The 15,311-nt window shown below is 45.5% G+C and overlaps 1 protein-coding gene across 1 annotated transcript; it reads left to right on the top strand.

The window, feature by feature from the left end:
* The first annotated feature begins 1,142 nt into the window (after nt 1-1,142).
* Nucleotides 1,143-12,388, top strand: LOC115467830 (putative lipoyltransferase 2, mitochondrial). Its single transcript, XM_030199318.1, has 2 exons — nt 1,143-1,633; nt 11,886-12,388. Exons 1-2 carry the CDS (start codon nt 1,168-1,170, stop codon nt 12,116-12,118), a joined length of 699 nt encoding a protein of 232 aa, XP_030055178.1. The 5' UTR covers nt 1,143-1,167; the 3' UTR covers nt 12,119-12,388.
* The last annotated feature ends 2,923 nt before the right edge of the window (nt 12,389-15,311 follow it).

Below are 15,311 nucleotides of genomic sequence, written 5' to 3'. Positions count from 1 at the left end.
AACCTCTTATACAGGGGCATTAAAACCTCCTTTCTTCTGCTGTTCACACCTCTCTGTATACAGCCTAGCAACCTTCTGGCTACGGCCACCGCCTTGTCACACTGTTTCATCGCCTTCAGGTCAAAAATTTAAGGGCCTCTTTTACCAAACTGCACTAGCAATTTCTGTGCGGCAATGTTGACAACGACCATTCAGCATTGCCGCATCAGAAATCAGAAGCACGGTTTAGCAAAAGTGGCAGTAAATAAATAGCATACCTTTTAATTATCGTTTATTTACTATACCGTTTCTAATTGCATTCACGAAACAGAACGGTTTACATCTTAAAATAAAATATTTTTAAAAACATATAAGAAATCCATTGATTTGATAGAAAAGCACAGCAAAAACTAAAACAACCATTCTAAATACCAATAGACGTTGGACAACCATTCATAACGTACTATATAAGCAAACATATTATTTTTACTGCAAATCATTCTGTCTATTTGTCCCCTTTTTTTTATTCCAGATTATTATCAAAAGTATTTTGAAACAGATATGTTTTCAAAAGTTTACGAAACTGGACATAGGACTCTTCCAATCTAATAATTTTAGGAAGACAATTCCAATTGTGTTATTAATCGTGATTACAAATGTTAATGGAAATCCAGCCCTAAAAAAATAAAGAATAAAAATAATGAGAAATACATAATACAAATAAAAAAATTACAAACTAAACAATCTAAAACAGCATTCAAAATAGCTATAAAGCAAGCCTAAATGTTTAGCTCAGACGGTTCAACCTGACAGAATGATTCGGCCCCCCACTGCATGCCGGGAGTCGTATTTCTGCTACATTCTTTTAACATTTTCTGTTGATTTACGTCAGAAAAGCGGAACTACGATTCCCGGCATGCAGTGGGGCCAAAACCCAAGCCTGCCCTGAACTACTGTACTGGATCTGGGATTATAGGAGAGAGTCAGGTGGTACCAAAAAATGAACTAGGTAGATAGAGTCCTGCATCGATTTACTTTTGTTTAATGCAAGTTTTCAGGGGTTCCCTGGTGCCCAAACGAGGAATAACGGGGGGGGGGGGGGGCACCTCCTCCTCCTCCTCCTCCTCCTCCTCCTCCTCCTCCTCACACGAGCTACAGTTGGCGGGAAAGGCAATGTGACCGTCCGCCATGAAACCTCCGCCCCGGCCTGTGGTGCAGGTGCTGCGGCTCGGGCGCCTCCCGTACGCGCAGGCGCTGACCGAGCAGCAGAAGTACGTGCGCCGGCACCTGGAGGCTCGAGACGGCGGCGAGTCGCCTCCTCCTCCTCCTCACGCGCTGCTGCTGTGCGAGCACGAGCCCGTCTACACGGTGGGGCTGCGGCGCGGGCCCTACCCGCAGAGCGAGGAGGCCCGGCTGCGTGGGCTGGGCGCCCACTTCCACCGCAGCGACCGCGGAGGCCTGGTCACTTTCCACGGGCCCGGCCAACTGGTCTGCTACCCGCTGCTGGACCTGCGCGCCTTCCGCCGGCCTCTGCGCCTCTACGTGGCCGGGCTGGAGGCCGCCGCCATCGGCCTGTGCCGCCGCTTCGGACTGCAGGCCCGACGCTCCCCGCACACGGGCGTCTGGGTAGGGGACGACAAGATCTGCGCCATCGGTGAGGGAGAGGACGCTGGGGGAGGGGAGCTCCAGGCTGGGTTTACAATCCAGGTTAATATTGAGTCCCTGGTGGTCTGTGTGTTTGGTTTTTAAAGAAGATCCAGATAAGGCAGGCAATGCCTGCACTATCCAAATAGTAATATTGAGTCCCTGGTTGCCAGGGGGAAAATTTTTTTCCCACCCAAACGAGCCCAAAACCCCGCCCCTGACACCCCCACCCCGCCGTCATCAACCCCACCGTCACCGCCCCCGCCTCCCCATCATCGGCCCCGCCCAGAACGTCACTAACCCTGCCCCGCAGCCCGAAAAACCGCAAAAAAACCGCTGAAAGACCCCAAAACAAGCCCAAAAACCCGCAACCCGCCGCGGGCAAAAATTTCCCGTGGCGGGTCACGGAAAACCGCCCAATTGGGCGGGAAAACCGCCCACCTGGCAACACTGGTCCCCAGTGTGTAGTTGCCAACATTTCAGAATCATTGGTGATGCCAAGCCTACTACTGCTATAAATCACTTTTATAGCGCTACCAGTCGTACACAGCGCCTCCCTACCTCTCTACCCTCATCTCCCCTTACGTTCCCACCCATAGCCTCCGCTCTCAAGACAAATCCCTCCTTTCAGTGCCCTTCTCCACCGCCGCCAACTCCAGGCTCCGCCCTTTCTGCCTCGCCTCACCCCCATGCTTGGAATAAACTCCCTGAGCCCATTCGCCAAGCCCCCTCCCTGCCCATCTTCAAATCCTTGCTCAAAGCCCACCTCTTCAATGTCGCCTTCAACACCTAACCGCCTACCTCTATTCAGGAAATCTAGGCTGCCCCAACTTGACATTTCGTCATTTAGATTGTAAGCTCCTTGGAGCAGGGTTGCTGCGTAACTAACCCTAGTAGCGCTGTAGAAATGTTAAGTAGCAGTAGTAGTTTACGATTGAACATGAAGAAGAAAGACAGTCCCTGCTCAAATGAGCTTACAATCTAAATCAGGACAAACAGGACCAAAAAGGAGAAGGGAAGGACAGACAGAAGGACACAAGGATAAGGTAAAAGAGACAAGTCAGGAGTCGAAAGCAGCATCAAACAGGTAGGCCTTTCGCCCAGATTTGAAGGCAGCCAGGGATGGAGCTAGACGTAATGGCTCAGGAAGCCTATTCCAGGCATAAGGTGCGGCGAGATAGAAGGAGCGGAGTCTGGAGTTAGCGATGGAGGAGAAGGGTGCAATTAGGCCAGATTTGCCTAGTGAACGGAGTTCTAGGGAAGGAGTGTAGGGAGAGATGAGGGTGGAGAAGTAGTGAGGGGCTGCAGAGTGAATGCACTTATAGGTCAATAAGAGGAGCCCAATACAGATTACCTCTGTGGACAAAGTGAAGGGACTTGCTCAATATTGGGGGTGCTCAGCACCCACTGAGTTGGCTCCAGTCCTACGGGATTGTGCAAGGCAGGTGGTTATCTGAGTCGGTATCCTTCGTATAAGGGCCCTTTTACTAAACCTATACATATATCCAGAAATGTCTTACAACTTTTACTTGTTAAACTAATATTATGTTTTATTATCATGTTCCCACGATCCTTCTGTAATACTAAATGTATATTTTCTTATGTATTTCCAGTATTCATGATGTATTGTAAGCCACATTGAGCCTGCAAAGAGGTGGGATACAAATGCAATAAATAAAGGGTTATTGCGCGGCAATCTTGCACTTCCAGTGCAGGCACCAGAGGTAGTTCCACACCCGGCATGCAGCATTTCCAGCGCTAGCAGGAATATTGGAAAAATATTTCCTTAGGGTGTTAGTGCGGGGGGGGGGCCCTTACCATTACCACAGTGGCAAGTACAAACTTAACGCACAGCTGTTTCTGTATTGGGAGGGCTTTTTACCCGCTGCAGTAAAAGGGGCCCTGGCACATGGCAAAAACAGTCACTAGCGCACGGCCCCTTTTACCGCAGCTGGTAGAAGGGCCTCATAGATAGCAGTGCTGCTAAGCAGATCAGCGTGCTGAATATTGACTCGTAAATTGCCAAGGCAATGAAAGGTTAGGTGGTTTTGCCCAAAATCCCAAGAAGTGAGGTTATCCTCTCTAGAATGGCACCCTGCTATCCTAAAAAGAGAAAAGGGGGGGGGGGGGGTCTTTATTTAAGTCAATCAAATAGGAAAAAAGGTAGGTTGGGATAGTGATAACTAACAGACAAAAATTGAGAGGGTACAGAAGGCTTCAGACTGCTTTCAGGAGAAAAGCAGAAAAGAACAGCTTAGTGCTGAAGTGCCTAGAAGACAGGAGGGGGTTGGGTAGCAATGAAAGAAGGGACCCCTGCCCCTGATTGTGCAACTTTGGAGCTCCCTTTCCGATAACAGTGAATGCCAGAAAGTCGGGTTGGGAAGCTCATTCAAGTTCCATCTGGCACAGGGCACCTGGATGGAACAATAGAGCTCCCTCTTACGGCTGGTGGACCTAAATACAGTGCTGTGTTAACACACCTCAGTGAATGTGTGTATAATGTATGTGTGCTCGCTCCTTCAGGTGCTGGTAAAATGTGTGTGCAAAATACTGATTCTGCTGTTACACACCTCTATGAACGTTTCCAGCTTGCAAATTGTTTGCATATAATTTGAGCATTGGGCACAATTTGCAGATGTGTGTGTGTGTTAGAAAAGCAATACACAACACATAGGTTAGTGCCGTACTTCTCAACCCAGTCCTCAGGGCACACCTAGCCAGTTGGGTTTTCAGGATATCAACGATATCTAATATTCTTATAAACCAGATATCTCAGTAATAAATTTTCACAAACTCTAATAGAACTATAAAAACAATGAGAAAAAAATTGAATGAACAATTCAGAAGTATTCCTGTATAATACCTGAAAAACTAAGCAACTTGTTTTGAATGTAATTCGCGCACCTATGCAAAGCTAACACAACTCTTTAAGACTAATTTGAGAGGTGTATCATTCACAGAATTAGAAAACGATAACGCTTTTGTCTTAGCTTGGTTTGATTGAAGCATGTGTTCTACAGCCCATTTCTGAATTTTATTCATATGACAAAAAATTCTATCAGATGTTTCATTCATAATAGAAAGTATAGGGGCCAACATTAAAATAGCATATGAAAATAAACACATTTGCATTATAACATGTAAAAGCAGGTAGAACTGGGGATATGTTCTCTAAAACATCGTAGTGGCTGTTTGCATGATTTTTCTTTTCTTATGTTGATGTCATGCCATGAAAGTTTACAATTTTTTCCAGAGATCACAGTAACTACAGTAAAATATTATCACATGTAACAGAATGCACTTGTTAAATGAAGTTCAGAAGGCAGTTGCTTAGGTATTTTGCATTCCAAGCAGAGTAGCTGAATTAGCACAAGCTTGAAATCTGTAAGCAATATACTAGATAACAATATCAACCTTGTTATTGCTTTAGGTCTCAAAATGTAATTCAAGCTTCCATAGCGTCCCACAGATCAATCCAGAGACTTGTGGGTTATGTCCCTCTACCAGCAGGTGGACATAGAGAGAACTTCAGAGGTTTACTTTATGTGGTCATGTGCAGTCACCTTAACTTCAGTATTCTCTCTATCTAGCAGGCGGAAGGACATCTGTGTGCAGCTCTGGATTGATCGGCTTCTGGCCTGGTCCCCTGGGTCTAGTCAGGTTTCTGGGGTCTGAGGTGTCCTGGGACTTGGGTGCACACCTGGTGGTGCCAGGTCCCTCCCTTCCTCCCCTATCAACCCGTCCTCTCTGCCTGACTGGGGTTTGTGATTCTCACTCTCCAGACTTTTAAAAGAGTCTGAAGTTTCTTTTGCTCTGGCGTCCTCTCCTGCCTTAAAAAAAAAAAAATCTGTTTGAGCACTGTTTAAAAAAAAAAAAATCTGTCTGATTTGTCCAGCGTGGCAAGCTCATGCTGTTTTTTAGTACCGGCTGAATGGTGTGAGGACCGACTTGGTTCCCAAGGAGGTGAGTAGTGATTATCCTATCTGCGCCGGTGGGGAGATCCACTGTACATCCCAACTCCGTGGAGCGGTGTTCTCCTTCCCTCCCAGCTCATTTTGGCGGGCAGTTGTTGAGGGTGTCATCTTTCTTGCCGCTCCACATGGTAATGCTGAAGCCCTGGTGCCTGATTTGCTTGCGATTCAGTCCATTTTATATGTAGGCTTTTCAGAAATGTAACTGGGGTGGATCATTCCCACTTTCTTCATATTTGGTATTTAAGGGCTTCTGAGAAAGGAGGCCTGGGACAGTTTGCTGACTCCCACAGCTTAGAGTCTAGGGCGAGGTCAGAGACCCATTAGACCCCTGCAGCTGTTCTGTGGCAAGTGAGCGCCTTCAGCTGAAGCTTGGAAAGTACTGACTGTCTGAAAGTCTTCTGATAGAGGTGCCTGTGCTTCACTGGGTGATTTGCACTAAGAATATTTCTGGACCCTCCTTGAGGTTCAGGGTGTGTGTACATCATTAATGGAGGGGAGAAAGGGATCAGGATTAGGAATCCTACTCTTGGTTTTTCACTCTTTCCCTCTTCCCCTTTCTCAGAGCATGGCACTACAGTTTGTTTAGTTAGGCTTAGGGCTATTGACTCCATGTTTCTGTGAGAAATGTTACATTTTGAGGCTAGTGCAGGCCTCTCCGGTTTCTCTTAGTTTCCATGGTAATCCTGCACCGGTGGCATTTGCTCTGTGTGTACTGTTTACATCAAACTAGTTTTATTCCGGAGGATGGCTGGCCTTTCAGCCTGAAGGTTACAGGTTCAAGGCTGGTTTTATCCATCCTGTTAGAAACTGTGGGCTCAGCTAGGTTTCCATTGGGGCATATTTTGTTTCATTCTCTCTTACTGCTTGCCTGGCCAAGCAGTTCTTGCATGACTGGAACAGTTATCAGAACTCTACTGTACTAAAGATTGCCCTTCTCTCTCTTTGCACATTGATATGGACCTTTGCATACTAGCCTCAGCTACCCTGGTATCTGCAGCGTACCTGGTACCTCTAATTGCTTCTATGTTATTTTTGGCATTTTTTTCATGGTATGGGGTACCTAAATTTCATGAGGAGTGGTCCAGGAGCTACTTCAGTGTAGAGATAGCTTAATAGTTGTTGCAATCAGCTGAAAGTAAGCACAGAGCTCTAGGGGTGCTGCTTCACGACCCACTGCAGCTTGCTATCTGTAGTGCGCAATGGTGCAACAGCCATATTCTGCTATGCCATCTGTCTCTGGTTCTCAGCTGCACTTGTTGGCTCCAATGCGCAGAAGTTATAGTGCACAGTTGCACCAGCCAATTCTTGTCCCTATCTGCAAGACGTTAACGCTGGCTTACGCCTCAGACCACTGATGTTTCCAAGTCACATTTGGCAACCTGCCTTTTGGATGTAATCTTGGGACTGGAGAAGATCTAGGGCAGTTGTGTAAAGACCTGAGGGACTTCCAAGTCTCTGAGATTACCAAGGGACGAGTTTAAGGATGATTTTTAATCATCTTTGTTTTGTCGTAGGTTTTGTGGGGCCAGGAAAAACACTTTCAGGGTTTCCACTTCCACCACGACAAACCACCTGGCTGCTGATAGAATGAGCTGTGTTTTAACTCCAGGTCTACCTATGCCTGTTGCATCTTCCAATGATGGAGTCTCAGTTCACTCCTTAGGCAGGCTCCTGTACTGGTTTTAGGAGGAGTGGACGAAGATTACCTCAGCTCAAATGTGTCAGTTTTTCTATTGCATGGTTACAACCTGGACTTCACTACAGATTTTTCTTGGAGTCTACATGCAAGCTCAAACACTGTCAGGTCGTTCTTTCCACCTTGCTAACGTTCCTTCCTTTCGGCACAGTCGAGTCTGTCCCCAGTTGCAATTGGGGAATGGGAAGTTCCCTTTGCTTTGTAGTTCCAGCCAGGGAGCTTCCTTCAAGATGAGTTTGGACGTCATAAGAGTCTAGGGTGTTTACGGTTCAACTTTTCACAATGGGAACCTTGCAGTGTGTAATAGTTCTGTCTGGTGGGGAGAGTTTCTAGCCCCCCTGGACCTCAAAGAAACGTACTTTCTTATTTTCATATTCCCAGTGCTCCTTGCTGCAGGGGAATCTTAGCGATTTATGACCATGCCATTCAGCCTTTCCACGTCGCCGAAGACATTTTTGCAAGGTCATGGGGGTAGTGGCAGCTTTCTTTCATGAGGATGGATTGCAGGTTCATCCATACCTTGTGACTGGCTGATTTGTGGCTCTCTCTGTCACGAGAGACTGCAGATTTAATCCAAGATACCTACTCATCTTCAGTCATTAGGATTGGTAATTGGTGTCACCAAGAGTCAGTTGTTTCCAAATCTTGGCTTATTGGAGAGTGTTCTATATAGGCTTGGGAAGTCCTTTCTTCCTTTTGCTCCTCAGCAACAGGTGCCACCCCAAGTCAAGTTTTACTTTCCCTACCAGGTCCAGGATATGGGAATAGGTTCAAGTTATGGGCACAAGGTTCTCTTTCTTGGACACTCCCCCTTGGGCCTGATTCCGTATCAGACCACTTCAGGGATTCCTTCTCTGCTTTGGTCCCCATCTCTATGGTTCCCTTCAAGCCAGCTTAGTCTCAATGGGTGATTTCAACACAGCTTTCCGTTGATATTTCAGAAGTTCTCTCTCCCTGGAGGTGGCTTTCTGCAGCTTGTAGACGCTAGGGTGTGCCGTAGCTGGCGGCAACAGATTTCCGATCCCTTCTAGAAAGCAGGCAGTCGATTGCCTCCTCACTTGCCAGATGTAGAGTCGAGGCTGGCTTAGTTGCCAGTTTTCTATGATTTGTTTCGAGTGTCAAATAAGCAGACATTTTTAGCGGTCACAGCCTGTCATTTCATGTGGTTGCGCTGCTGGGTGGTGAATGCAGCTTCTAATGGTGGCTGGTTCAACTCCCTTTTCAGGGCAACTATTGTTTGAGGACTCCATGAAGTTGGTGGAAGATCTGGGTGACTTATAGACTGCATCTTCCTGAGGACATGTTTACAAGTTCTTTTCGGTCGGGTCAGGCTCGCCCTTATCTTTACGACACCAGGACTATCCTAGTTTTCTTTAGCAATCCAGTCCAGGCAGGTTCTCAGAACTCCCAACTTCATCCGTTTCAGATCCTCTGGATTTCTACTGGTGACTGGTGCATACAGTCCTGTCTTTTCTGCATATGGTGGTTTCTGCCTTCCATCCCATTCCACCTTTTTCTCTTCCCGCATCTTGGATGTTCACCATATACTCCTATACTGTTTGGAAGTGACCAGCGAGTTCCGTTGGTTAACTGTTTGCTTCTTGATTTGCTCGGGACCATAAGAAGGTAATACCCTTTCCAAAGCCACGCAGGCTCGCCATTTTTAAATTGGAAGATGTGGGCATAGCGGTTTTGATGTCAGGAGGAGCAGACCTTTTGTAGAATAGGCGTCAGCGTGAAGCTGTAGAAGCGCCATTTTATTCAAAATCCTTTTAGGGGAGCAGCTGCTTCCCTTGCACCCCACCTAGCTAAGCCTCTGCATAGTGGGATAGTGCCTAGGATGACCTACTAAGCAGAAGTGACTTCCTAGATAGCCTTATGCACTGCTAAAGACTGTAGCGGTCTTCTAGTGCTCACCATTTTAAGATTAGCAGATGCAGCAGTGGCAGGATCAGAAGCAGACATATTCAGAACTTGGAGAGCCTTAGGTATATAGGAAGGTAGCGGCTCGTTACAAAACACCCACACTGCGGTAGGATCATCAGATTCCTGGCCTGCTGAGCAGAAATGCCTCCCAGCATACCCTCATTCTGTTCTCTGGCTGGTCATAAGAAAGGGGATCTGGCTTCAAGAGCCGTAGTGGCCGTTGGCTGAGAGAGGCAATTTCTTCAGCTGGCCTCTGTATGGGACAGTTTCTCCCGTTGCAGGTGGTAGCACTTTCTTCCAGAGCGCAGTTGACTTCCTTTTTCGAGTCCCGTCTGGCTTCTGTGGTTGCCCTTTGCAGTTCAGCCACTTGGTCCTCTGTCCTGCCGTGGATGGCTTTTGAAGATCACCCACTTGATCTGCTGTCGTTCCCTTACCAGACTTTGCAGGCTTGGCATGGCAGTGCTAGGCATTCCAGATTTGACGTGGCAGCGCATGTAAGCGCGGCCTGTGGAGCATTGCTCCAGTCTGCTGAGGTTGTAGTACCCCGCCCCACTTGAGGACTGCTTTGGTGTACATCCCACAAGTCTGGATTGATCTGTGGGACGCTATGGAAGGTATTTCATACCTGATAATTTTCTTTCCATTAGTCCCAACAGATCAATCCAGAGGCCCCCTTTGTTGTTCTGGGTTGTGTTTTCTTTTAGTTGCCTCAGTTTCATCAGATTCCTTTATTTGATTTTTGGCTAAAAAAAAAAAAAAGGGGGGGCAAAACAAATCAAAACATAAAGGAAACCTTCTGTTACCCTCCCGCAGGAGCGGTTGAGGAGCTTACATGGATTTTATGCAGGCAGGAGAGGACTTCCTCTTTCGTCTTCCACTGCTTTGGTATCGACAATACTGAAGTTAAGGTGACTGCACATGACCACAGATAGTAAACCTCTGAAGTTCTCTCTATCTCCACCTGCTGGTAGAGGGACATAACCCACAAGCCTCTGAATTGATCTGTTGGGACTAATGGAAAGAAAATTATCAGGTAGAACTAATTTTACCATTTTTCAGTATATTGATTTTGATCACTATGAAACCGTTTTGCTAAAGCTTAGCATGTACTAAATTTATTTATTGGGATTTAATTACTGCCTTTTTGAAGGAATTTAGTCAATGCGGTGTACAGGAAGAATAAGTCAAACATAAGCAAGACAAAGCAGTAAAAATATTCAAACAACAATCCAAAGTATGGCATAGTATACTATATTACAATGTCAAAACAATACATAATAAAACATTTTCATAGACAGCCTAGAGTATAAGCCAAGATGAAACATATAGGTAGATAAGATCAAGTAACAGGAGTAGGAAAATAAGGGGATTAATTTAAAGAAAGTTGCAAAATGAGGTCAGAAAGGTGCTCGAGCATTATCTTAGCTAGGGTAGGATTGGGTAAACATGTCCTGCTATAGTAGCAGTCAGTGTCATTTTATTCTTCCATTAAAGGCCTGGTTGAAGGGAAAGGACTTGGTATACAGCCTTTCTGTGGTTACAATCAAAGCGGTGCACATACCATACACTGGCACCCATCCTGCACCTGGGGCAACAGAGAGCCAGGTGACCCGCCTAGAGCCACAAGGAGCCGCAATGGGAACCGAACTCCATTTCCCTGGTTCTTAGCCCGCATTTTTAGGTAAAACTTGTCTGGAATGTTTTTACGTTTGGGGAGCGTGCCAGGTGCCCTTGACCTGGATTGGCCACTGTCGGTGACAGGATGCTGGGCTAGATGGACCTTTGGTCTTTCCCAGTATGGCACTACTTATGTACTTATGTACACTACACTAACCATTAGGTTGGAAGTATCTATATATATAAAAGGCAAGACCAACGTTCTATGAAGCCTCCAGCCGGAAGTGTGAAGCGCCAGAGATATCCGGTTTCCCCATGAGTGAAGGAAAACAGCACAGCAAGAAATCTCACACAGTGAAGGACTCAGAGGGGGGGAGGGGAGAGAGATGCCCTCACTCTCTCTAACAAAAACACAGAACTGCAGGAAACTTAACACTGAAGGACTGGACTCAGAGGGGGGAGGGGGAGGGAGAGAGGGCAGGGACACACACTCCCACATGCACACTCTGAAGTAAACCTTGCTAGCCCCCGTTTCATTTGCATCAGAAACGGGGCTTTTTTACTAGTTTATTTATATTTGAGTCTTGCATTTTCCACATAGCTCAAATTGAGGCACAGTAAACAGTATAGGCCCAATATTCAAAACAATTTAAGTGGACAAGAGAGGCTTTGTTGCGTACCCTATTTTATATGTATGAGCCTCATGGTGCTTAATGTAACCAAATGTCCGTTAGCATGCACTAAGCTTTAGTAAAACAGCCCCTATATTTATTTCACTACTGTTGCTTTCAGAAGTTTGCTTGAGACCTAGAACCTCCGTAGAGCTTGGCTGTGCTAAGCAGAATATAAAGTTTAATAAATCCTTGCTGTGTGCAGGACAGGAGAAAGCTCATAGATGAAGCAGGGTTGCGGTAGGGAGGGAAAATGGGAGATTGAGATGGGCCTTCTGTTTGCTGTCTTTTGTCAGATTTTTAGCTTCTGCATAAAATGCTTGTAATTTCAGCACATGTGACGTTGACTTCTGGATCTCTTGCTCTTTTTTTTTTCAGGCATCCATTGTGGAAGATACATAACTTCTCATGGACTAGCCCTAAATTGCAATATAGACTTAACATGGTTTGAGCATATTGTTCCATGTGGAATAGAAGGGAAAGGTGTCACCTCACTGAGCCGAGAGCTGGACCGGGAAGTCACAGTGGAAGAAGCCACCCTGCCTTTCCTTAAAGCTTTTGAAGAGCAGTTCCAGTGCACGTTAACCTTTTCAGAAGAAAATATTAGTTAATTCAGAATGCCACAGGGCAGTTAGTGTACACTTAGAAGCCTGTTTACTAAAGATAAGTACATAAGTAATGCCATACTGGGACAAGCCCAGCATCCTGTTTCCAACAGTGGCCAATCCAGGTGCCTGTGTGGAAAATGTATAGTAAATGTGCATACTTTTAAACAAAATCTGTCAATTTTGGACTTTTTGGCTTTTTTTTTTTTTTTTTAACTTGAATCCTCTATAGTATTACAGAATGTGCTATTTGAATAAACATTACAGATATCTGAATAAGTGTATACTCGGTTATTCCTGTACTCTCCAAAGAGAGTACATGGGTTATTGATAAAAATATACTGCCTAATGTTCAGCGGCACCTACTTATTCTGCCTACACTGCCAGATAGTTATAAATCACAGAATGTGACTTTTTTTTTTTTAAATAAATAGTCAACCAGATGGATGGAAAAGCATACAAACTCCCCAGTTCTTTCAGCACCCGTGTTTCCCATACCCCCCCCCCCCCCCCCCCCCCAAGGCTTTATAATGATATACATAGCCAGCAGTATTACCATACTTGTACCTGAGCATCTGGCTTCCTAGCTCCTATGTGTACCCGGCCAGACAGATCGACTAAGAGTGCCTGTGTTTCTCCTGGGATTTGTATTTACAAAACTTGCAGTCAACCAGATGGACCTAGATGCTAGTTTGAATCTACATTACATGATCAATATAGTTACTGTTATTAGTGAACTTTCCAAGCTCCTTGTGTAGTCAAGGACAAGTTACTCATGGCGGCATGCCTAGATCAGCAATGCAAAAGCTTTCATATTTCTAAATAATGAGTTTTCCTTATCCTGTTAGACTAATTGAGATGGCTTAGTGTTATCCCCCAACCAGCAGCTGGAGCAGAAAACACTGACAATTCAAGGATGACATCACAAGTCCAAGGTGTGGTGCAACCCTGGAACTTTCCAGTATTCTCTTCCTCCAGCAGATGGTCTGGTGCAGCAAGATGTTTGAGATGCAGGCTAAGGCCTGTATCTACATGGTAGAGCCTCTTTCTGTGACTATGCTGAGTAGTTGAGGAAAAGGGAAGCCCAGTAGTTAAAGTGCAGTGCTAAATATAGAGATGTGTGGCTGTCAGGGATACTAGTCATCTTGCGGGTTCCAGGGGAGAACTACAAAAACAAAGGCAGTTCTCCACCCCAAGATAGTTTACTTAAAGTTTCCAATGAAGAATACCAAGGTGGTGAACCGGATGAGAAGAATTGCTTGACTGACATGACGGAGTGTGGAGGTAAATGGAATTCACTTGTGAAGAAAGAAAGGTAGTGGAGTGCCTTGGGGATTAGCTCCTGGGATTGATTCTGCTCATTGACTGTGAGCAATATGGCTGAAAAGATAGTAGGAAAAGCTTTGCCTTTTTGCGAATGACACAAAGATTTGCAACAGAATAGATACCATGAGACTAGATCTTCAAAAATTAGAAGTATGGGTCAAAGTTTGACAACTAAAGCTTTAATGCAAACAAATGCAAAGTGATGCATTCTGGGTGTAGAAATCCAAAGGAACTGTATGCCATATGTGAAGAGAGGCTGATGTGCATGGACCAGAAGAGAGACCACAGGGTGATAGTGTCTGAGGATCTCAAGGTGATGAGGCAGTGGCCAAAGCCAGAAGGATGCTAGGCTGCATAGAGAAAGGCATAACTGGCAGATGATGTTCCTGTACAAGTTGTAAATAAGACCCCCTTGGAGTACTGTGTTCAGTTTTGGCATCTGTATCTCACTAGGGATATAAAAACATAGTAGGTGACGGCAGAAAAAGACCTGTACGGTCCATCCAGTCTGCCCAACAAGATAAACTCATATGCGCTACTTTATAGGTATACCTGACCTTGATTTGTGTCTACCATTTTCAGGGCACAGACTGTAGAAGTCTGCCCAGTACTAGCCCCGCCTCCCACCCACTGGTGCTGCCACCCAATCTCCGCTAAGCTTCTGAGGATCCATTCCTTATGAACAGGATTCCCTTATGTTTATCCCACATTTTCATCTCTACCACCTCCCACGGGAGGGCATTCCAAGTATCCACCAGTCTCTCCGTGAAAAAATACTTCCTGACATTTTTCTTGTCTGCCCCCCCTTCAATCTCATTTCATGTCCTCTCGTTCTACCACCTTCCCATCTCCGGAACAGGTTTGTTTGCAGATTAATACCTTTCAAATATTTGAACATCTGTATCATATCACCCCTGTTTCTCCTTTCCTCCAGGGTATACATGTTCAGGTCAGCAAGTCTCATACGTTTTGTAATGCAAATCCCATGCCATTTTTGTAGCTTTTCTTCGCACTGCTTCAATTTTTTTTAATATCCTTAGCAAGATATGGCCTCCAGAACTGAACACAATACTCCAGGTGGGGCCTCACCAACGACTTGTACAGGGGCATCAACACCTCCTTCTGCTAGTCACACCTCTCTCTATACAGCCCAGCAACCTTCTGGCTATGGCCACCATCTTGTCACACTGTTTCGTTGCCTTCAGATCCTCAGATACTATCACCTCAAGATCTCTCTCCCCGTCTGTACATATCAGACTCTCACCGCCTAACACATACGTCTCCTGTGGATTTCTACTTCCTAAGTGCATCACTTTGCATTTCTTCGCATTGAATTTTAATTGCCAAACATTAGACCATTCTAACTTCTGCAGATCTTTTTTCACGTTTTCCACTCACTCCTGGGTGTCCACTCTGTTACAAATCTTGATGTCATCTGCAAAAAGGCAAACTTAACCTTCTAACCCTTCGGCAATGTCACTCACAAATATATTGAACAGAACAGTTCCCAGCACCGATCCCTGAGGCACTCCAGTACTTACCTTTCCCTCATCCGAGTGAATTTCATTTACCACCACTGGAAGTGGTTCAGAGGAAGACAACAGAAATAGTATGGGGTCTGTGCCAGACCTGAATATTTCTATCTTTAAAGGAAGGGAAGGATAGGGAAGAATTTTACAGAGGTTTAAATACTTGAAAGGTATTAATGAGCAGGCAAATCCTTTTTCAAAGACAGGGAATCTAGAACTAGAGCACATGCAAGGAAGTAAACTAGAATATCGGGAAATACCTTTTCACACAAAGGGTGGCAGATACCTGGAATACCTTCCTGGAGAAGGTGAATGGGGGCATAAACAATGATAGCATTCAAAAG

The sequence above is a fragment of the Microcaecilia unicolor genome, chromosome 4 (assembly GCF_901765095.1).
Source record: "Microcaecilia unicolor chromosome 4, aMicUni1.1, whole genome shotgun sequence".
In the NCBI taxonomy this organism is placed as follows: domain Eukaryota; kingdom Metazoa; phylum Chordata; class Amphibia; order Gymnophiona; family Siphonopidae; genus Microcaecilia; species Microcaecilia unicolor.
The sequence above is the reverse complement of the archived record's forward strand: the minus strand, read 5'-3'. Positions and strand labels throughout refer to the sequence as shown.